The sequence below is a fragment of the Talpa occidentalis genome, unplaced genomic scaffold (assembly GCF_014898055.3).
Source record: "Talpa occidentalis isolate TD23 unplaced genomic scaffold, MPIMG_talOcc4v2.1 talOcc4.17, whole genome shotgun sequence".
Taxonomy (NCBI): domain Eukaryota; kingdom Metazoa; phylum Chordata; class Mammalia; order Eulipotyphla; family Talpidae; genus Talpa; species Talpa occidentalis.
In genome coordinates, this window is record NW_023601754.1 from 52,448,846 (window position 1) to 52,474,081 (window position 25,236).

General features: G+C 65.1%; 1 protein-coding gene and 1 non-coding gene across 5 annotated transcripts; both read right to left on the bottom strand.

Moving 5' to 3' along the window:
* Positions 1-206: 206 nt before the first annotated feature.
* NAP1L4 (nucleosome assembly protein 1 like 4) lies at positions 207-23,332 on the bottom strand. 4 transcript variants are annotated; one of them, XM_037517360.2, is made up of 15 exons: positions 23,312-23,332; positions 16,588-16,618; positions 15,440-15,498; positions 13,226-13,325; positions 11,953-12,094; positions 11,678-11,770; positions 11,089-11,220; positions 8,692-8,763; positions 6,989-7,128; positions 6,137-6,282; positions 4,715-4,737; positions 4,351-4,470; positions 2,075-2,104; positions 1,588-1,644; positions 207-488 (listed from the first exon to the last, which is right to left on the bottom strand). In XM_037517360.2, the coding sequence occupies exons 2-15, from the start codon at positions 16,599-16,601 to the stop codon at positions 450-452; spliced, it is 1,167 nt and encodes a 388-aa protein (XP_037373257.2). In that variant the 5' UTR covers positions 16,602-16,618; positions 23,312-23,332; the 3' UTR covers positions 207-449. The 4 variants fall into 4 exon arrangements, with proteins under 4 accessions (XP_037373257.2, XP_037373258.1, XP_037373255.2 ...); XM_037517361.1 differs by lacking the exon at positions 23,312-23,332 and adding an exon at positions 22,801-22,876; XM_037517358.2 differs by lacking the exon at positions 23,312-23,332 and adding an exon at positions 22,780-22,805.
* Positions 8,393-8,519, bottom strand: LOC119250554 (small nucleolar RNA SNORA54). The gene has a single exon (XR_005126302.1). It is a non-coding gene; the product is annotated as a small nucleolar RNA SNORA54 (small nucleolar RNA).
* Positions 23,333-25,236: the final 1,904 nt, after the last annotated feature.

The following is a 25,236-nucleotide window of genomic DNA, read 5'->3' on the forward strand; positions in this document are numbered from 1 at the left end:
CCGCCCGCGGACGGGCAGCGGCACGCGCCCCAAGCCCCTACAAGCATGAAGGAATAAATAAATACGGGGTGGACCTCAAAAGCATTCGCTTGGAGTCAGTGTGCACACGGCCCCCACCCCCCACCCCGAGGAAAACGAAACCAAAGAAAGAACACTCTGAGGAGACCAGGCCCGCCCAGCAGGGCTGTGGCCCCCCGCCCCACCCCCGAACCAGGGCCGTCCGGCTGCGGGAGACGCTCCCACCCCAGATCTCTGCCTGGGTCCCCAGCCGCCGCCGGGCCCGGTCAGTCGTCGGAGCTGGGCCCAGGCCGTCCAGGGTGCAGGCGTGAAACCTCCTACTGCGCACGCGCACTCGAGGTGCCACTGTACAGGCTAAGCAAAAGACTACGAGGGGGAAGCTGGGCGGAGACCATGCAGGGGCCTCGGCGCGGCCGGCGCCCAGGGCGTGCTCACTGCTGCTTGCACTCAGAGGGCTGGCTGGGCTCCTTCTGTCAACGAGAAAACAAGAGCTTCAGTGACGGAGAGAAACCGAGGCTGGGTGCGCGCGCGCAGGGGATGGGTCCCCACACATGCTGAGAGCAGCAGCCTCCTGGCAGGCCCGGGGGCAGGCTTTCTGCCCAGGGCCACTGCAAGACACCAATGGGGGCATGTTGGGGTTCCCCAGGGACCAGCGATCCTGCACGGGCAGCAGGGCCCACTTGTCACTCCCCTCGAGCTGGCGGCAGCCCCGCAGCACCCCGCCCATGCAGAGCCGCAGCTCCATCTTTACCCCCGGCCCCTCACACAAGTTCAGCAACTGAACCGTAAGGGGCTGCTGTACCCCGGGCCCAGGACACCACGGCTGCCCAGAGGATGGGAGGCCACCCCGCCCCTGCAGCCGTCTCCCCAAGGAGGAACTCGACGCACTACAGCCAAGGCCACAGGAAGTGTCCTCCTGGGCGTGACCCTCCCAGCCCTCCGGCTCTGCCCTCTTTCTGGAGGCCAAGAGAAAGCGCCACACCACATCATCTTTGCTGAGGGCGGCAGGAACAGCCAGGCCAGAACGTGGGCCCGGCGCAGGCCCTCTGGCCAGAGCTGCGCGCCTGTGACGCACAGACCAGAGGCTCGGAAGTCGGATGCGAGGACGCCCGTGCGGCCAACCGACAGAACTCACGCCTCCGCGGGGAAAACTGGAAAGGAGCGGCCAGCGTGGCAGGAAGGGCCGGCGCATGGGAGCCAAGAGCCATCGGGGTCCGATCGGGGGTGGGTGTGCATTGCACACCCTGCATGGAGGTACTGCTGGGAAGGGCAGGGGCCCCGCCACACGCGCGGACTTCCGGGCCGTCCCCACAGCTCTGCTTGTCAAGTGACCTGTGCCCACTGGGGAGAAGCTGTCCCGGAAGCAGACGAGATGGGAGACGTGGGCACCCGCTCCCTTGAGGCAAAGCTCCGGGGCCGGCTCCACGGGCCTGCGCCCACTGCGCGCTCTCTGTGCCAGAGCCAGTGGAAAATGGCCCCGGCGATTTAAAACACCCCCAACCCGCGCCCCTTTCTCAGAGTGGCTTACTCACGTGTCCGCTAGGACCCCCCGCCCCCCTGGGAACCCACCTTGGGGTTCATTTCGGCATCATCCTCCTCTTCTCCCTCCTCATCACCTTCCAACTCCTGTACGAAGAGGAATGAGAACTGGCTGGACAGGCACAATTTAAACTCCGCGGCTTCACTAGCCACCAGCAAGGCAGAGCAACACCCCGACTGGAGGCAGCCCCCCGTCACTGGCCGCCGCCCAAGCGCCTCCTCCCGCCACCCCTACGACTTCCCGCCACTCCCATGTCCACAGACAACCCGGACACAGGTCGCTGGCAAAGCGGCTTCAGCTGGGCCCAGGACTGTCTTTTCATAAACGAATTTCGGGGTCAAGCTGGCCATAGCACCGTTCGAGCCTCCCCTCAGTTCCCAGGGCTGACCGCGGCCAAGGTGGCACCCCGCCGTGGGATGACCGGGACCCGGAGGTCGGCCCCGTCCACGCGCGCAGAGCTGAAGCGCAGAGCTGCCACCTCGGGAGGGACGGTATTTCTCGCGAGCCGGGCCTTACCTCCTCTTCTCCTTCCTCGCCCTCTTCAAACTGCAAAGAAAACCAAACAATGAGGTCTACACAGGGACCTGCTTCCTGCCCCAGCACACGCCTGCCCCGTGCTGCCCGGCCAGGACCAAGGCAAGGCTGGGCAGCCAGCAGATGTGGGCACTGACCTGGCGGCTGCGACCCCAGTGTTCTACCGGGATGCCAGGCCCAGACCCCGCGTGAACCAAGGGCTGAAGACGCGGAGGGAGCAGGAGGACCCGGCTGGCCAGACCCAACCGGGCAGCGCCAACCTCAGCAACCTGCACTGTGACTCCCGATACGGCCACGCGGGGCTGGGCCCGCTCTCGGCCAGGCAAGAGGCTGGCGCTGCCGCTCCAGCCAGGGCTACAGCCTGGGAAAACCCACCCCAGGCAGGCCGGACGGTTCTTTCACATTCAAAGACATCGCCGGCCTGGCTCTGCTCAAGGGCCAGACGTCAGATCAGCAGCAACAGCAGCCGAGACAGCCCCCGCCACGGCTGTGTGGCACGAGGGGCAAAACCCAAGGCTCGGTGAGGAGCGCCTCTGGGAGCCTCCCTGCCTCACAACACCTCCACTGAGCTAGTGGCCCTCAGCCCGGGGCCCACCGCACCCCTCCAGGCACCTCGTGGTAGGCGGGGTGGCGCCACAATAAACAGCACACCCCGGCCCTCCTCCCGTGAGCGGCTGAAGCAGCCAGCGCGGCAGCCTCGCCTCCCGCGGCAGGCACGCCTGCTCAGGCCAGTGTCCCGAAGCTCCGGACACTCACCGCACCTGGATGGACCCGTCTGTTAAGAAAGCACGGGGCGGGGGGGGGTGGGGGCGCTCCTCCCTGGTGGCGCAAGGGTTAAGACAGCGCTATGAAGCTGTCTGCAGCCTCTGCAGCACGAGCTCGATCCCCTGGCCAGGGGGCTACCCACATGGTGCAGCAGACCTCTCCTGTCTCCCCGCTGCTCCCCTCAGCAGTGTACTTCAGTCAATCTGCCTGTTCTGCTCCTCACTCTGTCTCTGGTGAATCCTCTCCCCCTCCACACCTCTAGCCTGTACCCCAACTCTTGTACGCGTAAATAAATCTTTAAAAAATAAAATAAAGAAAGCAGAGGGGGACGCAGGGCTGTCTCAGGGCCCCGAAGCCCCAGTAGCAAAGGCTCCCGGGAACCTGAGCCCCACAGAGCAGAACGACTAGGCCAAGCGCAGAAGACAACCAGAACCAGAACGCCCCCTGCAGGCTATTCCATTCCGGCCACTGTGGTGCTGCCCGCTGCCCGCCACACTGGCACCCTTGCAGCGCACTCACCGCGTGCCCGGGAGGCAGAGGCGCGCCACCACGCGGGCTGCGGGCCACTCTACGCAAGTACACTGAAGCCACGCTGTCCAGCGGTACTCAATGGGCCCGGGGTCAGAAATGCCCGAGGCCGCTGGTGAAGACCACTGTGCACAGCAAGTAGCCACGACCTCTGCTGCAGTCTAGTCAGAGGAAGCCAAGCCTTGGCGTCGGCCCCGATGCTGTGACCAGCATCTCCAAAACCTTAACGTCTCAGCCACCACCTCAGCGTCTCTGTGCCCTGACACAACCCTCGCCCCCATGTCGCACCCCGCCCGGGGCCAGCTGCGGGTTAGGAGTCCACCCCCTCAGCCTGGGCCCTGGCTCGGGCCCTGGCTCGGGCACGCACGAGCAGCAGCCCCCAGCCCCTGGCGCAGACCTCATACAGAAGGAAACCTAAGGCAGCCCCCCCCACCCCCGATGACTGCAAGAGCCACTTTTTTCCTAAGAGGTCTAAAAGCAAGAGGAAAGTTAGGAACCATCTAAAAATACTTCCCAGTTGGGCCTCCCCAGTGGCCCACCAGTTAGGTCTGAGTGCTGCCACCCTACGGCCTGGTGAATGCGCTCACGCCCACACCTGTGGCCTTCACCCACTTCCATTACAAAAATCAAAAATAAAATACTTCCACTGACATGCCATAAAGCAAGTTTTTCTTCCACACAAGATTCAGGGGGGCCCTGACTGTGCTGGAGCGTTGGGGCATCGGGTCAGGCCTGCCAGGCCAGGGCTCGGCCCCCTCAGGCAGAGCAGCAGCCCCTCAGCCTCTGGCTTCTCCGGGGAGTGGCTTCCATGTCACCACTCGGCACAGCGGCGACTTCCCTGGTGCCGAGAGCCGCCCAAACACGCAGGCCTGAGGTGACCAGAGAGAGGCCCTGCACAGGCCGATGGTGCCGGGAGCAACACACCCCACAGCAGCACGGACGGGGCTCCCCGGGCCAGTACGTACATTGTCGTCGTCCTCGATGGCCTCCCCGGTGAAGTACAGCACCGCCCGCGGGACGATCCGCTCACGGAAAAAGTGTCCAATTTCAAAGTCAGAGGCCAGCGTGAACTCGGAGTCCTCATCCTGGGAGGAGACAGCACAGGTCGGTTTCAGCAGGAAAAGCAGCGCCGCCCCCCACCCCCACGCGGGACCCCGGCCTCCGGGCAAGCAGGATGCAAGGGCCCGCCTCCCAAGGCCACCCTGGGTCAGACGCTGCGTTTCACCCTAGGCGCGGCCGCCCGATGCTGATCCAGGCTTTCAGGGGGCGAGATGGGAGGGAGAGGGAGCCCTCGGGCAGACGGGACGTTTAGGAAGGACGAGATCTTACCAGCGACTCTCCGTCTCCGGATGCTGGAAGGAAAAGCAGACGCCGACGTCACACAGACGCCCAGAGCCGCCCAGAGCGCTCAGCGGGCAGGTAGGCCGGGCTCGCCCGCACGCTGGCACTGCCGGGCCCACCTCCACCCGGCTCGCTCACATGGCCCATGGGCGTGCCAGCCTCCAGGACAGCGCTCCCAGGGCCGCGGCAGCAACAGGAGGGACCAGGTGGGCGCGAGCCCGGGCAGACGGGCACCGTCTGATGGAGGCTGCCGGCCTTCTCGCGCACCCCCCGCGCCACCTCGCCCCACGAAGCGGTGGCCACTGGGCGGTCCCAGCAGCCAGCACCCCAGGACGGTTCCGGGTCAGGAAGCGCACAGGGGTCTGTCTGCCAGGCGGGGGGAGGGCATGGAGACTAGCCACCCCAGGTTTCCCCTCTCAGGACACCTCGCCACCGCGAGGGCTTTTTCCTGGGCCCCATCACCCTCGCGTGTGTTTCTGGAGCTTGGCGTGGTCGCCTGATACCTCTAAGAAAAGCCACGCTGAGGTGCGGCCGCCGCTGGCGTGTTCCAGGTCGCCACCATCGCCACGCGGCTTCAGAGCCCCAGGTGCACCCCACAAATGCTCTCTTGCCGCGTCAGTGATTTACAGCCCGCGCACGCTCAGGCCCTGGCTTTAAGGGCTACTGATGGTTTAAGATCCCGGCTTTGAGAAAACTCCCAAAGCCTCTGACTTCAAGCTCAAAGCCGGCGCGTCCGGGTGAGCTCACACAGGCAACCTGCGAGCCGACGCCGGGCTCCGGAAGGGGCCGTCCCAGGGAGACCGAAGGCGCGAGCGTGGCTGCTCTGTGCCCAAACGGGCACACGCCCGCGCCCTCCCGGCTCAGAGACAGCCACAGCGAGAGGAGAAGAGGACGACGGACTGGTGGAGGGAGGCCTGGTCAGTGAGGGCGCAGACCCCGGAGTGGAGCTGCCGCAGCCAGGGGCCACGGAAGGTCAGCGTCGGCCCCCACAGCTGTCGGCATTTCCCGACCTCACGCCGTGATTCTGATGCGAGGCGTGGCCTCCTCACACTCGGGGTCAGCACCGCCAGGGCCCGGCCTTCATTCCCTCAGCGCCAGGGAGGTCAGAAGAGCCCTTCCTAGCTGAGAGGCACCGTCTCGAGGGCTCCCATGTGGGAGTCCGGCTGCTGGCGCTCCCAGAGCACACAAGCCCCCCGTGTGGGCCGCGCGGCAAGGCCGGGGGGATGGGGGTGGGCAGCCCCTCCAGCGGGTGCACACCGGCAGGAGCACTACTCGCGGGCGCCCAGGAGTGCAGGGTGCGGAAGCGCCGGTCAGGGCTTCCTCCCCGAACCCCGCTCTTTTCCTCCCCTGCCCCTCCCCACCCAGACCCAGCTGGAGCCATGCCCGGCAGGCCCCGCCCCGCCCGCGCACCTTTCAGCGGGCTGAAGAAGTTGAAGAACGAGTCGCTGGGCACCTGCTTGGTGATGGTCCTGACCGTGCCGCGGCCCTTGTGCTTCTGCTTCTTCTTGACGGTCTTGACGGTCACGTTCCTCCCCTTCTTCCAGTCGATCGCACACCTGCAGGTCGGCCCATGAGGAGACTGGGACAGGCGCCGCAGCACTGGGCAGACATGGCCGAACCCGGGACGCTTGGGAGAAGGCGCCCCGGCCCACACGCTGCAGGGGAGCAGGCCACGGCCCGGGGGATGATCGTGGCTGAACCCCGCGGCCACGAGCCCGGCGGGACGGGTGCCCAGCCCTGCCCATCACAGGGAGATGCACAGGGAGCGCGCAGGCCCACTGAGTAAGGATAACTGTTTCCATGTGAGAACAAACCCGTTTCCCAAACGGTCTCAAGCCAGGAGGGAGGCGTTCCAAACCATATTCCCCCTGGGGTTCCAGTCAAGGGCACCCAAGGAGCTCGAGCAGCCAGACAGCAGAGAAAACTGCTCCCATCCAAAGCCAGCAACCAGCTCCACGGGCACCGACTCAGCAACCAGCCGTGGCACCAGGTTCATAGCACGACCCCCACGACTTCCTCTCCGGGGAGGCCAGAAGCCAGCCCCCCGTGCAAATAAGGTAACAGGGCCCCGACCTCAAACCCTGGCACCCGTGAAGCCACTTCCCAGCACCTGGCAGCCCACCCCAAGCGCAGAGACTACTTTGACTTTAACCCTTTGCCTTTTAAACAGATTCGAGGCCTTTTATTGATGCCCAACTGTCTACCCGTCGAGGTCCAGGGTCACGGCTCTGGCCTCAGAGGAGTTGAGCGGCGCATCCTTACCCGTCACAGTCGACAATCTCGGGGCCTTCAAAGGAAAAGGGATCGGCCTTGTCGGGCTCCGACTTCATCTTGTACGTTTTCGTCAGGACCGAGTTGGTAAAGTAGTCGTTGGGCTCAAAGTGGAACTCTAGCACGAAAGACTGAGAACAGAGGCCAAGCGTGAGCGCCCTGCCCGAGCGCACGGCACAGGCACAGGGGCCACGGCCAGCGCAGGGCACTACGTCCTTGCCACAAGGCCCAGCGCCGACTAGCTCTCCGGGCACGGCTGCGTAACGAGATGATACTCGGTCGGAAAAGACACCGGTGCAAACTTACCAACAAGTGACTTAATTGGGGAAGGAGCCCCACGGTGTTCTTGGGAGCTCTCCCAAAAACCCATAGTGTCTCTCCTGCCCGCCCCCAGGAGGCAGGACGCACGCCCAAGTGTGGTGGGCGGGCGCGCGGCAGCGGTCACAGGGACACGCGTGCTCACAAGCGACAGCTGAGACGTGGAGGGAGGCCCTGTGGTGCAGAGAGGTGCAGTGCGGGTGGGGTGGCAAGTGCCTGGGACATGGGCAATGCTGACCCAGCCACACCTGCCAGCGGGTGCAGCGGTCTCTGTTTGCGGCGGCTGCTCCACCCTCCCTGCTGTGCCAGGTGTCAACAGGGTGCCCTGGAGAGCACCGCTGCGGCCCAGGGGCAGGCAAGCCCGGGCCATGCTTTGCCCCGAAGCTCAAAGCTCAGCGCTTTCCTCGTCCCTCGTAGCCTGAACGTGTCAGACGCCTCCTGGTAAGTAAAGGGAAAGCCAAGGCCGCCGCAGGAGACCCGCCGAGCTGGGGACGGCCGTGCTGCCCACGCTTTGCCCAGCAAGCAGCGATGCTGGCGCTGGGAGGAGGTGGCGGTGGCGGACAAGTCTGGCTTGGGCGGTGCACTGCGAGCCTCTCTCCCGCGCCCACCAGCGAGACAAAGAAAGCAGCCCACAGCCCCACACGGGTCTAATCAGAGAAAACGAAGCCAGAGAAACGAAGCCATAAGGGGAAACAGTCTGGGTGAGCCTAGGGTGAGCAACGTGTGAGCAACACAACCTTAAAGCGGCATGTCCCCCAAGAGAATTTGTGGTCCCACGGTGGGCGCCCCCCACCCCGAGGCCTGGGGAAGAAAGCCGGCACTGGAGCCCCAGCCAGGTGCTGCAGGACAGGGGCTCGCTCCTGGCCAAGTGAAGGCGAGGAGGAGCCTCCAGCCCACGAGCGGGTGCCACCAGGCCGTGCCTGTGCCCTCCCCTGCACCCCCACGGCGAACAAATGGGGAAAGCGGGGGGCACAGACACAGGAGCGCCCCACTCTCACCTGCCGCTGTGCTCACACGGGCCTGGCTGGGTGAGGAGGGAGGGAGACGACCCCAGCCCGGCGACGCGCCCCCCACGGGAGCTGTCTCCAGGGCCTGAGACTGAGTGCCACCAGCCGGCCAGCCAGTCATGAGTCCCGGGGGTTACTCTGGCACTGGAATGGAACCCGCCAGCCACGGCCAGGCTGACGGGTCACGAACAGTGCTCCCTGAGGACCGGCTCAGGGGTGGCCCCCGGGGGCGCTGCGGGGCAGCACGTCGTGTTCAGGAAGCAGGTTGCCCTGTCTCATCGGCAGTTACCCTCACAGCTAAAATGCAGTGGCTGCTGCCCTCACGGGCAAGCCCCGCCTCACGGGCCAGCCCGGGCACTCGGTACTCACCATAGGCTGTCCGGGGTCTGAAAACTTCACTTTAATATCCTGCAGGTGCTTCAAAATCGGCTCATCATACTCCTGAACACAGAGAGGAGGTGAATTTCTAGAGGCTTTTGAAAAACCTCACCTGGGCCCTCACGAGTCCCTGCTGTCCCAGCACCCCATACGCGTCGGCTGTGCGCTCCCAGGAAGGGACCCCAAGCTGCTTACCCACCCCCCGTCTCGGGTGGCAGTTGAGGTGCCCAGCGTGAGCTGCCGCCGCCCCACAGGGAATGAGTGTTGCCAGCCGAGACACCGGCCCCGCAGCTCCAAGGAGTCGGGAGAACACCCGGACCAGCCACTGGCCTCAACGCCCCACACTGGCCCGTGGCTGTCAATGCCCAGCGCCCACCCCACACGGTGACCACATGAGAGCACCCACAGGGCCTCGCGGGGGCGCCGCATTAGAGCTGGCTGCAATGCTGCTCAGGCCAAGCTACCGCCACCTGTTGCCTTCGGAAACCCAAGTGAGAAGTCAGAGAAGGACCCGGAGGGCGGGACCAGTGACGGCAGCTCAGGCGCCTGCACGGGCGTCTCCCCTTCCCCGCCGTGGGGACCGGCCCCAGCGCACCTGCCAACCACCAACTACCCAACTTGACATTTTTTTTGACATTAGGAACAACAAAAATCAGAGACCAAATGGGCTCTAGCAGGTTTCTAGCTGAGCAGTAGCCCAACTGCTTTTAAAGGGGCCACCCTGTAAGAATGGCCAAACCCCAAGTTCCAGAGCCGGAGGCAAGCGGCTGGGAAGCTGCAGACCCTGCCCGTGTGCCCGCCTCCACCACCTGGCTGTTGTGCCAGTGCGGGCGCCGCCCAGCAGCAACACCAGGAGCTCCGAGGTCACCCCTGCCAACCAGCAGCACCCGCCAGCATCACCCCCAATCAGCAAAGGAGCCACATGCTCTTAATTTCCCCACCCAGCCACCACCCTGAGGCCCTCACAAGGCCCGGAAGGCAGCTCCACCCTGACTCAGAACCAGGGCGCCCGCCCCCATCATGGAAGCATCTTGGGGACTGCTGCCCGATCTCAAAGCCCTGCTGCAGTGGGCGTCCTGACCACTGCACGGAGGGCCCAGGGTTCCAGAGATCTGGACCAACTCAGGATGCAGCCTGTTTTGGGCTCCGCGTGCCAGGGGCGCCCAGAGCCCCGCATCCCCGGGCATGAGCATTCCAAGCCACCGGATGAGCTGCTGTAGAGCTGCGCAGAGAGCAGCCACGCTTCCTGCTGAGGCAAGACACCAGCGAAGAGGTTTTGGGGGAAACGAAAGTGACGCACTCCTTTAACACGCGTCCAACTGCGCTACTCACAAGCCCCCAACGGAGAAAATGTGAAGGACGAAGCCCAACACTCCCTCTCCCACCAACAGCTGGTCCCCCAATCAAGTCAAGTGCGAACAATGCAGACCTGCAGGCCCACCAGACCCAAGGCCCAGAGCCTGCCTGCCGCCACCCGGGAAAGCTGAGACCCGGCCGCAGCCGCCCAGGTGTTGGCCAGGCTGTCATCCAGCTGCACCCCCTCATGCAGGCTGGGGGTAAGGAGGCTCCGACAGCCTGTGGGGTTTCAGAAGTGGCCCAGGCTACTCTAACAGAGTGAGTCAGGTTCCGACACAGACTGTCCACACTCCCCAGCAACCTCCAGAACGTGCGCCCCCACCTTCCCTGGGCAGCGATGGGGCAGGAGAGGCACGGGCACGAGCCGCCCCTCAGTCTGCAGGGGGCGCAGCGCTGCCTTCACACGCATTAAACAAGGTAGGAGGCAGCACCGTGCGAGCTCCAACACCCCCCGGGTGTGCGCGTAACTCAGACGGGGGAAGCGCGTGTCCACCCTGCAACGTGTGGGCCTGTCCGGGCAACGGAAACTCAGGCCAGCCAGGGAGATGTCAGGCAGGACTCACTTCTGTATTCTAGGAACTTCAATGGTAATTTGGTTCGGGGAGCAGCAAACCTGCCACCTTCTAATCTGCCCACCATTTCATCACAAAAAGGTTAACAAAGCAAACGAAGCCAGAAAGATCGGCTATTCCTCCCTTTTTAAGAGTTTTGCGAGGGCGAGACTGCGGCAGTCGGTGACGTGTTTACGCAGCCAGCAGACCGCACGAGCCTCCTCACCCAGCTCAACTCCTCCTCCATGGCCTGACTGCCCCCTCCGCCTGTTCACAGTGACGGGCGGGTCCTGTCCGCGGGCTTCCCAGGGTGCTGACACGGGCGCAGGCTCGGGCTCCAGTCTGAGACCCCCGGGGTGGGGTCCAGCGCACCTGAGCTGTCACTCACAGACATATCCTGGGCGGATGCCGGGCAGCAGCGCACCCCTACAGGCAGCCGCAGGCGACAGGGCAGGGTGCGCTCCACGGCGGACGGGCTCACCTGGACCAGCTCGCTGAGCATGTCCACGTTTCTGAAGATGGTGAACCAGAACTCAGGGATGCCTCTGGGGTTGGGCTCTTCGGCTGGTGCTGCTTCCTTTTCCGCTACGACGACTTTATTTTTCACATCTGCCTAAAGAAGGAGGCGTGCAGAAGAGAACGCCGATGACCAAAGCAACAGGCTCACCATGAACACGACGGCTGCACAGGACGTAACTGGGGAACTCTGCACTGTGAAGCCCTCGTTCCCTGAATGTGCCCCCCGATCCGGCGGGTGGCACAACGTCAAAGGTTTCTAAGGGGGCCCAGACACATGCAGGGGCCCTATGCCCCTGCTGGTCCTGATGGGTGGGCGGGCAGCCACAGGGCACACACACCTCGCCGCTGACCTTCCAGCCCCAAACGCCACCCCATGACTGTACGGCAGCCACAGACGATAGACCAGGGAGACGGCATCTGGCTTGCCACCAAATGACACCCCTGGGTCAGACGCCACAGAGCGTGCCCGACTCAGCTCTGCCGCTCCCTCATCACGTCACAGCAACGACCAGAAACCACCGGCAGGCCACGCTCATTGACAGGAAACTTACAGCCAGCTTCTCCTCCTCCTCCTCCTCCTCCTCGCTGTGCCATTCTGCCTCCGCGTCTGTGGGCTCCACGTCGCCAGTGATGAACTCCCTCCTCTAAGGAAAAGGGGGCTTCCTCAGGGTGTGCGAAGTGAGCCGGAAACCCCGAGTTGAGCCAAGTTTGTGAATGACACCTGTCTATCATCTAGATGCTTCTACCATCTGGACATCCACAGCCTGAGTTCTTAGGGCTTAAACGAGCACGTTCAGTGACTCCTTGGGTCAACCTGGAGGCTCACCTTGTCGAAGAGAGGCTGGTACAAGGCCGCGTACTTTCTCTCCAGGTCGTGAACCTCCTCGTAAAACTTGGCTTCTATGTGGGCGCACTTCACCTGCAGCTGCTTCAATGCGTTGATTCTTCTTTTGACAGCTTTAGGCAAGCTAGAAGAGAAAACAAAAATAAAACACGGACACTCAACCACAGACGACAGCTCGCCTTTCAATTTTACTAATCAACAGAGTCATCTGTTTCCCTGACGCCCCACAATCTCAACAAAAGAGCAGGTTCCTGGGCCTCACACAGGCCCAAATGGCGCCCCACTGGCCTGCGCCCCACACGAGACCCTCCGCACACCCGCTGGTCGCCGCCAGCACAGGGGCGAGGACGAGGCAGGTGTACACAGCACGGTCCAGAGAGGCCTGTGGGGGCCCGGTCCCCATGGACCTCTGTCACAGTCCGCCCCATACAGAGCCCCTCAGGGAACGGGGTCCACCAAAGACACCAACTGAGTCACCCCTCAAGGATGGCTATGGCAGCAGAAACAAGGAGGCAGCGGGACAGGGCCTTCGTAAAATGCCGGGTGCCACTTCTTCTCTGTGTTAACTACACAATTTCAAATTCTTTAACTTTTCAAATCTTCCTGAAGAAATAAACACCGTACCCTGAGCCTCCAGGACCCTCTCTCCCGTCGCCAGCTGTCTGCCGTTCCGTCAGCCCCACTGGGCAGGGCAGCCAGCGCGGCACCCCCCACCCCATGGCCTGTCCCCTCTCGGCGTCTCCTGGGCTCCTGCCCCTCCCAGCCAGACCGCCCACCCTCGGCCTGCCCAACCTGCACGCATCCCCGCCAGGCGCGGCTGCTCAGACAAGGAGCTAAGTGGACACTGCAAGTCCGAGCCCCTGCTGCCGGACCAGCCCGGGAAGCCTTGTCAGGGCCTGTGTGGGAGCTGGGCAGCGGCGGACGGGCCGAGAACACGCCCGAGCCTGCAGAAAGGCTCCTTCTCCTGCCCACACGCTGTGCCTCCCCACCCAGCGCTCTGAACAAGCCGGTCTCCAAGACAGGCCAGGAGCCCAGCGCACTCTGCAGTCTGCCGGGCATGCCCCCCGCCCCCAGCAGACCTGACAGCCCTCTCACCGCCACGGGGTGGCGCTGTCCTCTCGCGGCCAAGGCCTGCGGCACTAAAGCCCGGCTCGCGCGCCCCCACTGTAGGAGCTGGGCAATGAGTGGCCTCTTCCCCGCGGTCCCCAAGCTGTACCAAACGTTACTCAAGCACACGTTACTCAAGCACACTTACGTCTCGATGTAGCTGGAAGGGGTGTGGGAGGCGTTGTCAAGCCGTTCCTGCAGCGCTGCCAGCACTTGAGGGCTTTGCATCGCCTGATCTGTGAGCTTTTCTAGTCAGTTAAAAACAAGGCCAATAAACAAAGTCACCAGCAGATTTACCGGCTCTTCTCACCTACTTTAGGTTTTTAAATGCAGCCAGTGGCTTTCAAAAGCATGCCTTGAAGCATTCAGAACGTACTTAAGGGCACCTGCTTCCCTGTCAGGCACCCGAGTGGTGTCAGAACAAATCTCCAACGCAAGGACACCAGAAGGACCCCAAGTCCGGAAGTCTACCTCTGGCCACCTCCCTTCCCTCTCCAAGCTCCGCGATGGGCGTACAGAGTCAAGGCTGGGATGCGGCCACTGCTCCTCAGGGTAAGTCAGCACCCACTTGCCCTTGGGGTCACAGCCTAGCAAAGCCTCCCTGCCCGGTTCCCTGGGGGCACAAGACCTGCACCTGCCACCCACCTTTGCCTGCCCCGTCCTCTGCCCAGACCTGTCCCCCGCTTTTGCAGATTGTGTGTGCGCCCCACGCATAGCAGAGAGCGGCCCACACCTGGCCCAGGCATGGACGCTGGGCACCTGGCCTGGGCAGAGACAAGCTCAGGGCACTCACTTTACCCAGAAAGTCGTCCCCACCCGGGGGCTCTCCTCATCCTCCTGTGAGATGTGAACCCAGCAGGCATGCCCTCAATTTTAACTGGACACAACCACGATGACAAAGCTGTGTCCTCAGCGCCCAACACATCTCCTCCAGCCCAGCGCCTGCACTTTGGGCTCCCCCCACCACAAGGAATAGGGCCAGGAGAGGCCGTCCCCAGTGCGGGGCAAGGGGAATGCTGTGCCACGCAGCTGGCGGACTCAAAGCCAGCAGGCACAGCAGCAGGAGGACCCAGCCAGACTGAAGGGACCCATGGGCTCAAAAGGGCACTGAGCACACGACAAAGCGCTGACGACAGGCGGGATGGAACCCCAGCAAAAGTCTGCAGGGTGCGGGGTGGGGCCCTTTGTCAGTGTCATCTCCTGCAGGAGCAGCGCAGAAGGAAGAGGGCTGCCGACGGCCTCCCTACCCCAGCGAGGGTGCTGGGCGCTCCCACGTCTCCGGCTCACTGACTGGAGGGAGCGTCATGCGGAGAATGTGCAGACACTGCCTGCACCCTCCAGGCAGCCCTGGCCCCCATGGCCTCATGCACCTCCTGCCCATCGCCACCCAGGCGGTGTCCCACTGCTGTGGGAGCCCCGAGCCTAATGAGGGACCCCTGGGCCACTCCGCAGCGCAGGCCCTACGGGGCCAGCAACGGGGGAGGCCAGGCAGGGGCAGAACAGGGGCTCGGCGAGCCCCAGGCGTGGGCACAGCTGCAGAAGTGGCGCCGACACGAGGCGCGACACTGGCAGTGCGGGTGACCACCGATGCGCAGGCCCTGGTTGGGCCGCCGGCGCCGAGAAGTCACCTCGGGTTTCAGGAAATGTACATTAAACCACTTTAAGGGAGAACAGGCAAGAACGGCACCTCTTGCTTCCCAACAAATGGAGGCAGGAGAGCAGATGCCACCGCCCTTGGTGCCAGTGGTGGCCCCGGGACCAGCGCACACACTCCAGTCCCAGGAGGCTGAGCACCGATACGAAAGGGCACGGCGCTGGCGTGCGACCAGCACATATCTCGCAACGTGGTCTCTGGGCCACGCAGGCGGCTGTGGCCTGTACCAGGGATAACACCAGAAAGCCTCTGTGCGTTCAGGACAGACGCCACCGCCTCAGCCTGACCAGGCAGCACGGACGGAGCTCCGATGGCTAGGGGTGATTCCGCAGGTGCGGAGTCCACAGACACCAAGGCTGACCGCTTTCTTTTCAGTGGGGAGAAAAATAATACACCCATGAGCTCGTCTGGGACTTCCTCCAGAACAGCCAGGGAACAGCGCGCAGACCGGGGAGGACACACAGGTCAGCGGTCAGTCGACGGGAGCGAGGGCCAGGGCAGGCGCGGGGCGTGTGTGGCTGCTCGCTTTTGCGGGGTCCGAGCTAGAACGCTCAGTAAATGCCCGAGTCCTGCCTCAGACGCTCTGATGCTGGCCAGGTCCCCAGGGCAGCGCCTGTGACCGCACGCCTATGTCGGGGGCCCAGCCCCAGAGTAAGGTGGCGCCACACCCCAACTCTCCACCACCCTCTCCCCGTACAGTGAACTGACCTGCGTTACTTGCACTTTTAGCAGCCTCCGAGGAATCTGAAGGAGCTCCATCTGGAAAACTGAAACCGTATGTTTAAAAGTTGTGGTTGCAGGGCCTCCCCTGGCGGCGCAGCGGTTGAGCGCTGGGCTGGGAAGCTGCCCGCAGCCTCTGCAGCGCCCGCTCGATCCCCGGCTGCCAGCGAGGGTCCCCCATGGCGCGCAGACCTCTCCTGCCGCCCGCTGCTCCCCTCAGCAGTGTGCTTCCTCAGTCTGCCTGCTCTGCTCCCCGCTCTGGCAAATTCTCTCACCCTCCCGCGCCTCTGGCCTGTACCCAGTGCTTGTGTAAATAAATAAATATATCTTAAAAAAAAAAAAAAAGAAAAGAAAAGAAAAAAGTTGTAAAGAAAGTGCCCAAGGCAGACAGCATGAGGGCGTGACCCGGGAGGCGGCCAGGGCTAGCGAGAGGGGCTAAGAAAACATCCCCCCGGGGTCCCCCTTGGTGCGCAGGGGTTAGTCTCAGCACTGTGAAGCTGTCCGCAGCCTCTGCAGCACGAGTCCCATCCCCGGCCAGGGAGCGACCCCAGGCGCAGCAGCCCCCTCCCGTCTCCCCGCCGCTCCCCTCAGCAGTGTGTTTCATGGGTCCGCCTGTTCTGCTCCCCACTGTCTCTGGGGAGTCCTCTCACCGCCCCCCTACCTATGGCCTACACCGTAGTTAGTCTATGGATAAATTAAAAACAAACCTTAATTAAAAAAAAAAAAAAAAAAAAACCCCAGTTAACATGGCCGCCCCATTTCCAGCCCCGGCACGGCGTCTGGGCTTTCCTCTCCGCCACCTCTCTCCTCAGCGAGTCTGCTTCCCACCGCCAGCTCCAGCCGCTAACCGAGCAACAGGCAGGCCCCACCGGTGGGCCGCTCACCGTGCAGGAAGGCCGCGGCCCCCGGAGGAGCTGTGGGGAGTCCCGGACACGGGGCTTCAAAGCAGGCAGGACCATCCCCCCAACACCAAAGCCCATCAAACACCCTGCGCACAACCAGACGTGGCCTTGGGATGAGACACTGACGAAATCTCCCCCTGGACCCCGGGGGCCCCCAGAACGCCAGGACCGGGCTAGCGCAACCGCAGGACGTGAGCGGGAGGCAGGAGGACCCGCGCGGCCGGCGCGGCTTACCTGTTATCGGCCATCTGTGTGTCCTTCTCGCCTGCAAGTGAAACGAGAAGTGCGTGGTCACAGCGGAGGCCACCGCGTCGCCCGTTCCCTTCCCGGAGCCGCCAGGCGCCAAGCACGGCCTGCGCACCCACGGCGGCCGTCCACAGGCCTCCCCGGTCGAAAGCCCTCCGGTGACACCCGGGGCCTGTCGCTCTACTGCGACCAGGCGTCCGGATGACAACCGCTGGCTCCGCCCGCCTGGCTTCTGGGAGCGATCCTGGGCCAGTGGCTTTAGAGCATTCACAGCATCCCCGGGCTCCCCGCCTTCCCAGCGCGCGCGCCCAGGCCTCAGGAGGCGCCCGCCACGCAGACAAGGCCACGCGCCCCCTCCAGGCCAGCGCCCGTCCCCCGGACCTAACAGGAGCCCGCTGTGATTCGCGCTGCGCAAGCCCGGCCCCGCAGAGCCCCCGCCGAGCGAGCAGCCGGGCAGGGACGGCGGCCCCTCCCCGGTGCTCCTGGCGCCTGAGCACAGACCCACCCCCTCGACGCCACCGTGCTGCACTTAACTGCATTCTTCTTGCGTCATCTTGTTTCAAAATAAAACACGCTAATTATTTTTAAAATGCAAAACGCGACGGGAATGTCACTGTCTTTTTCCAAAGAGCTCGGCGAAGTGAGGGACAGGTGCCAACCGGAGCAACCGCAGCAGCACGCGCGGGCCCGGCCCGCCATGCGCGGAGCCAGAAACCCGCACCCACGACCGGCGCCCTTCCGGGCTCGCCCGCCGCTCCCCGATGGCCCCCCACGCGCACGCTCTGCTTTCCACGAGCTACAAACACGGACGGCAAGGCAGGCAGGTCTTCGGGGCCACGCTGGCCAGTAACCGCCATCAGCCCCCAGCTCCGGCCGCGGCCTCGGCAGCGCCTGAGGGACTGCCTTCCTTCCTGCGCTGCCCCCCGCCCTGTGCACTCACAGGGCGGCGTGTGACTGCGAGCCCGTGGCCCTAGGGTCAGCTGGCCACCTAGAGGTGGACTCAGGGGCTGCCAACTCAGGGAGACAGGCAAACTGAGGCGAGACGGTCTGCAGAAACCGAGTTTCCTGGGGAGGAGCAGAGCTGCAATGTGGGGGCCGCACACGGCCGCGAGCCACAGGCCAGCCCCCAGGGGCACAGGCCTCTTCTAGGGGCCGTGGTGCAAAGGGGCAAATCCGTCAGGGGCTGTGCCACAAGCCCACGGGCACAGAGGGGCAGAGGCTCCTGACGGCCGCTCACGGTGGGAGGGTGAGTCCGGCCTTCTGCGCGCCAAGCATTTCCGCAGCATCAGTCCCGCGTCTTTCTTCTGAGGACGCTCGTGAGCCCCCCCCATCCAGACCCTCCTCCCCACTCCCCTGCTGCGGCCTCTAGCCGAACACTTCAAGGCTGCTGCTCGGACAGGTGACGGCCCCGCGGCTCACAGCCTGCCCGAGACACCCGCCGTGCAGTGACCCCCAGCCTGCGCCCGGGGCCCGCTGCCGAATGAGGGTGCAGACCTGAGGTTCCCCTTCCTCCCCGGACGCCACCCCTGAGGCCGAACAGGTCCCGCCGTCACGACGGCAACGCAGCTCCAGGCCACCCAAGCTAAGTCGGGACAAGCGGAACATGAAGCGGAATAAACGACGGGAAGGAAAAGGACGAACCGGTGCCCGGACCGCAGCAGACGCCGCCGGGGGCCTGGGTGGAGGCCGGGCCTCGCGCGTCCTCCCCAAACCGGGCGGACCCTCGGAGAAGCCCACCACCCACCCGGCACGGAAGGGCAGCGCCCGCCCGGGTCCTTCTGTCACCTGACGGGCAGCCCAGGCGGCGCCGCGAAGGCCGCTCCCTGAGGAGAGCGCGCAGCCTGGCCCCGAGGCGCGCTGGACACGCAGGCTGGGGCCGCACCCGCGAGCCAGCGACGGGGCGCAAGGGCCGCGGGCAGCAGCGCGGCCGGGAACATAAAAGGCACGCGGGGTGCAGGCTCCTCCGGGCCAGGAGCGCGCCGGGCCCTCCCGCCACGACGCAGCGCTCTGCCCTCCCAGCCTCCCCATCGCCTCTGGGATCATTTGTTTTTCCCTCAAAGGACTCTTTATGGGAAGCGTTTTTCTAGCAAATTATCCAATAAAACTTAAAATTTATTTTAACGGGAGCCACTTAGCTCGTGCTAGCGTCGCCGCACTCAGGTGGGCCTGGTCGCGGGAGCCAAGGCAGGCGCCCCCAGACCGCGGAGGCCCTGCCCTCGGCCACGTGCATGCATCACGGGGTTGCAGCCCAAGAGCCTCCGTCTCTGCGAGGTGCCCCCGAGAGCTGCCCTCTGGCCAATCGCGGTTTCCACCGGGGGAGCCCGCGACGAGATGGGACTCGTGGGGGGGGGGCAGGGGGAGTTCATTGAGGCCGGCAGTGGGACAGCTCGGCCCTCGCTCCTCTTGCTGACCCATCCACCTAAGATGGCCCCGGAGCAGCCTGGGGCGCAGGCCCCCCCCCTCCAGGCGCACGGGGTCATGTTCCTTCCGCACAGGCCGAGGAAGCACCTCCCATCTACACTGCAGACCCAGGAGACCCTGGACAAGCCTCGCCCGCGAGCGCAGCAGTCCGGGCTCACAGGGCCCCACCAGGGGACCCCGACCCAGCCTGTCTTAGTGCCGCAAGCGAACCGCCTGGGGTTCAGCTCCAGCTGCTGCGTGAACTCGTATCTGACGTGAATGACTCAGTCCCCCCCCCCACACCCCGCGCTGACACGCGGACCCTAGAGAGAGAAGGGCTCGCAGGCCCTGAAGCCGGACGCCGCCAGCCGTCCAGCTCGCGCCTTCTCTCGCGTTCACGCCACACGCCCGCGCCTGACTCGAGACGAGGTACGGGGGGCGCTGCTTCTGTGTGCACGTGGGGAACGTTTCATTGTCGCAATAAAGAAGGACAAACGCGCGTCTGTGTTTGCACGGAAAGCCGGAGAGGCAGGAACCCGCCGGCGGCTCCAGGCCAACATGTCTCCCCGGACAGTCGCAAAGGCTCGCTGGAGGCCGGCGCCTGCTTAGGCCATCGAGCTGCCCCAACAAAACACTGGGCTCTCTTTAGAAACTTGACAGGGACCAAGCGCTCGGTTTCCAGGGAGAAAGGTAAAAACCGCCTCCTTTCTTAGCCAAGTGCCATGTTCACTCCGGCCGAGCCCCGAGAGGCGGACTCTCCACAGAGCGTCCCCACTGGACAGCAAGGCGTCCCCTCCCGCCTGTGCCTCCCCACGACTTTTCTCCTCAAAAGCACGTGCGCCCAGCGGACTGGCTTCTCCCGCTGCCTGCTGTCGGGGCGCGCGAGAAGAACCGATGGGCGGCAGCCCTGAGACGACCGAGCCCCGCTGCACGCGAAGCGCAGCCCGCTCTTTCCACCCCGATTTCACCTCCGTGCCCCTGCGAGGGCAGCTGGGCCTGACAGGGCAGACAGTGGGCACGGAGCGGCCTGAGGCCGTCGCTGCGCAGCCACAGAGCGAGCTGTCGTTCCTGACAAGACTGAGAAATGCAAATAAAGTTCAGCGGCCAGCAGCTTCTTCTCTGCCGAGGCCAGGTCCAGAGCCCACGCTGCCGTCGTGCCCTAGCGCCCAGGCCAACCCTCCGCCCCCCTCAGCTGTGCCCGGGGAGGGGGCGCGTATCCACCCCGCGAGGAAGTGGCAGGGCCCGGCAGCGCAGCGCAGAGAGCCCGCCGCAGACCGCGCGGCCGCCGAGCAGTCTCGCCCTTCACCCTGACCACTGTCTCTCCCGCAACACAGGGGAGCACCCCCAGACGGCAGGCCCGCGACAGCTCCCAGCCAGCGCCCCGGGGAGCCCGGTCACGCAAGTGCCCGGCCCCAGCAGCCTCACTCTGGCCGTTGTTTCACACAGCCCAGGCCACTGGCCGTTAGGAACCGAACCACCCTTCTGCCCACAGGAATTATTCTTCCATAACAAAAAAATTCAGGTTTTCTAGAAAACTTTTTGGAAGTATAACATGAGTTTACCAAAACTTTTAAACTGGGCCTCCCTGGTGGCGTTTCCTAGGTTAAGACGCAACCTATGCAGCCACTGGCAGGTGGATCCACCTGTGCTGCTCCCCACTCTGGCCCTGGGGAGTCCTCTCACCCCCCCCCCCGCACCTCTGGCCTGCACCCCAGTTCTTGTATGCATAAATTTTTAAAAAATAAATAAAATCTTAAAACAACCCTCTTTTAAGCCATTTTAAAAATGCAGAAAAAGAAGAAAAGCTTTAAAGTACCTAACCTGGGCCAGCACAGCAGCCCTCGTGTTTGATATGAGATGAGCAACAGCGCCACAGAAAACCGAAAAGACTTCAGTCCCGCCCAGCGGCAGGAGCCCCGCAGGCCCAGGGAATAAGGTGCCCAGTGTCAGGCGGGCGCCAAACACCCCGCAGGCCAACAGCCACGTCAATGGAAGGCTCAAGCACAGATTCATGGATGTGGCGAACACGCCCCGTAGTCCACTTCTGCACACATGCGCCGCCTGCAGAGATAAAAATCTCTCAACTCAAAGCCGCACGGAAGAGCCTGTTTATCTGAACTGTCAACTCAACGCAGCGCGTCTGCACGTTTAGGACACCCTCACACAGGCCCGTTCTTCAAAATTCAGTCTATTAAGGTCATCAAACCAAAAACGCTCAGAAACCACCCCATCTCTCCAACAGCTAGTCTGTAAGTTTTGAAAAAAATACAAAATCCACACACAAGCGGCCAGGTGTCGTTTCATGACGAAGGCACCGGTGACCGCACACCTGAGGCTGAGAGGCAGGCGGGGGCGGCCCGGTGTGCTGTCCCAGGTGTCTGCACAGCGCCTGCTGAGAGCTACCTGGCCGACGGGATTCCAGTTCTCGTCACAATAATTATCCTCATCTTAGCGCAAAACTTAAAATTCTAGTAAAGGTCCTTAAGCGAAGCTGGGATAATTACGACTCTTATTTGCACGTGGGGTCCCTGTCGTCACTCTAAAAACGAAACCTGAGAGTCTTTTTACTGATCAAAAAAGCCCTACTGATCCTTTCAAACCGCAGAATATATAATTTACCTTCAAAATGTGAAAGCGGAGGGTCTCCCGGGGGGAGCAGCGCGGGGAGCGGCCCGGCCCAGCCTCTGCAGCGAGGGCTGATTCCGGCCGACCCCTCCTGCCTCCCCGCCGCGCGCCCAGCAGCGCTTGGGGTGCGCCTGCCTGCTCTGCTCCCCGCTCTGCCTGGCGGATCCTCTCACCCTCCCGCGCCTCTGACCGGGGCCCCAGCTCCCGTATAAATAAATAAACCTTTAAGGGAAAAAACATGGAGGCAGAAACTCTCCTCCTCCAAAAACAAACACAAGCCCCAGCACCCAGAGAAGACTCGTTTCTCCAGGTGTCTCCCCCCGCGGACTCCGCCCGACAGGGTCACGGCACCCCAGGCTGCTGCAGCTCCCTCGGCTCTTATCTCTGGAAAACACCCGCCTTCGCATCCGACCCGCGGGCGCTTCATCCCCCGGCGCGGTCATCCCCGCGGCGGGGCGGGGGCGCCTGGCACAGCCTCCCGGGCCGGAGACAGCCGCCGGCCCAGGCTCTCGGCCCCGAGTAACGCGCACACCCCGGCCCGGGCCCCACCCCGGGGCGGCCCGGAGCGCGCACGCCGCGGGGAGAAGGCCCGCCCTCGCCCGGAGCTCAAGTTTCCTGCGGAACCGAGCGGCTCGCGCGGCGCTCAGGGCGCGGGTCGCGGGCGCGGCCCCTCGGCAGGGCCTGGGGCGCCGGGGACTCGCGCGCCGGCCACACGCTGCCCCCCCGGGCAGGGGCCGCGGCCGCCGGGAGAAGCGGGGCGGGGGCGGGGGGCGGCCGCCCACCCCTCGGCCGAGAGGGACGCGCCGCCCGCGCCCGCCACGGCGCTCACGCGGCTCCGGGAGCGCCCGGCCCGGCCCGGCCCGCGCGGCGCGGCCAGCAGCGGAGCACGTGGGGGCGCGCGGTCCCGCCCCGCCGCCCGGCCCCGCGCCCCGACTCCCGGCCCCCGCCCGGCCCCGCCGCGGCCCCGGCCCGCCCGCCCGCCGCCGCGCCGAGGGCCTGACGGCGCGGGAGCCCGCGGGCGGCCTTCACCTTCGGGGCGCCGCGCCCCCTGACCTCGGGCGGACTCCTGCGGCCCAGCCCGCGCCCGCCCGCGCGCCCGCGCCCCGGATGCCCCCGGCGGCCCCCGCCCGGCCCCGCCCCGCGCCGCGCCGTTACCCGGCGGCCGCCCGCCCGCACCTCACGCCTCCTGCGGCACTGGCGGCGGGGCCTTCGGTCGCTCCCCGGTCTGCGCCGCCGTGGCTGCCAACAACGGCGCCGCTCATGGGCCGAGTCCCCTGGCCCCACCCTCCGTGAGCAAGGCCGGCTGCGATTGGGCAGGCTTGGCGCGCGTCAACTACGCCGCGGGGCCGCCGACAGGAACCAATCAGAGGTCTCCGAGGGGCGCCGCGTCGCCCCCTCGCGCAGACCCAGGGCCGTATGCAAATTAAGCGGGACGTCTGCGTCGCGCGCCCCGCCCTTGGCGCTGAGGGGCGGGGCGCCGGGAGGCCGCGCGGAGGGCGTCGGCCCGGGGCTCCCCGGGGCAGCAGCGCCCCCGCCCGCCCGCCCGCCGGCTCCCGGGCGGTGTCCGCGGCGCGCCCGCCCGCTGGCCCGGCCTGGGCCGAGCGAGGCCCCGCGGCCTGGAGCGGAGCCCCGAGCCGGGGTTGGGGCGCAGCCCCCGGGCGCGGGCGCTGAGGCGGCGCCGTCTCACCTTCCGCAGGTGGGGCCGCCCCGGGGGCGGCGCCCGCCGAGGACGGGGGGTCGCGGCCTGGCGTCTGGGCCTCTGGTGACCTGGCCCTGCTCCGGAGGGGGCTGAGGACCGGGGGCCCGGGCCCGGAGCGCACCCGTCCTGCGCGGGGCCGCCCCGCGGAGCCCGGCGCCGCCTTGCAGAGGCCGGAGGGGCCTCCTCCTGGGTGCAGCTGGCGGAAGCGGGCCCGGGGGCGGGGGGCGGCGCTCACCCGGCCGCGCCTGCAGCCCGTCCCCCTGACGTGCCCCCTCTGGGGCAGCGGTGACCGATGCGCAATCGCTGTCCTGGCGCTGGCCACCCCCACCCCCACCCCCACCCCCACCCCCACCCCCACCCCCACCCCCACCCCCCCGCTCCTCGGGGCCGCCTGCCCTGGGCCGCCTGCCGCCTCCTGCAGGCTCCCCCGGGCCGCCTGCCGTTTATTCCCACCCGAGCAGCTTCCTTGGCATGTTCACTGGACTGCGTGGTGCCCCCTCACCCCTGTCCCCACCCCACCGCCAGCGGGGCCAGCCGGCAGCGCCTCCAGCAGGGCTTCTTGGAAGCAGTGACGCCCCCATGGGTGCCTGAGAAGGGGGGGCGGCGGCAGGCAGATGGGACAGGCAAGCGCACGGGGAGCTCCAGCACCTACAGAATGTGGGGCGTGGGGCGCCCCGGGTGGCTGCCTCTGAGGGGGTGTCCTGCCAGCCGGCGATGCCAGCCGCCAAGCTCAGCACCCCACCTGGGCCCTGCTTTCCAGGAAGCTGCCGAATCCCCAGTTCATGCCCATTATGGACCTGGGGGCATCCCTCGCCCGCCCGCCCCCCTTCCAGCCTCGACTGGGCTTACTAAACGAAGCAGGTCACAGCATTGTACAGCATTGTACTTGGGTTCAAGGGCTCTAAGGTGTGAGGGGAAGGGGGCCTCCCTGGTGGCGCAAGGGGTTAAGGCGCCGCCCATGAAGCTGTCCGCAGCCTCTGCAGCACGCGTTCCGTCCCGGCCAGAGCGACCCACAGGGCGCAGCAGACCGCTGTGATCCCCCGCTGTGATCCCCCGCTGCTGCCCGCAGCACTGTGTTTCTGTCCGTCTGCCTGTTCTGCTCCCCACTCTGTCTCTCATGAATCCTCTCAGCCCCCCACACCTCCGGCCTGTACCCCAGTTCTTGTGTGCATAAACAGGTAAATCTTTAAAAAAAAAAAAGAGTGAGGTATTAGGGGAAGGGGGTGGCCCCTCAGGGCTCCCATCCAGCTTAACCACAGAAATGCTCCCTCTCACGACTGGGGGCACAGTCTGAAATCAAGGTCCTTTCACCTTAGATTTAGGGCCTCCACTCCAGTGTGACTTCATCTCAGTCTCCCCCTATCTGCAAAGACCGGCCCAGTCATGTGGTTGTAGGTGGACACGCTGTCTTCCTGGCCTCTGTGGAAGTGGCCGGGCGGGCTGCTCCCCTCTGCCTCCACATCGTGGGGCGGCCTCCCGCTGCCCACCTCCTGCTCAGGCCCTGGGACCCAGCCCGGCAGCGCCTCGGTGTCCCCGGGGGAGGCGGGCTCCCGGCCTGGCACACCCGGTGTCAGGGTGGTGCCTGAAGGCTTCAGCCCACAGACAAGCTCCCCAAAAGCCCCAAACAAAGGAGACTTCTGGCTCCTGTCCCTGTGCCCTTGGATAAGCCCTGAGCTTCAGGGACACCGTGGTCTTACCTGGGGGCTCCTGTTCCCCTCGGGCTCCGTCCTCTGGCAACATTGAGCACATGGGGCTCGTCTGGGCCAGCTCCTTAGCCAGGCGGACCCCTGCCTTTCATGAGCTCAAGGAGTCCTCAGGGGGCCCCTGCCCCCTGCCTGCTCACCCCGGCCAGCTGGCCACAAAAGGCCTGTGGCGCCCCACTGCTCCCAGAACAGGGAGCAGCCCAGGGTGGC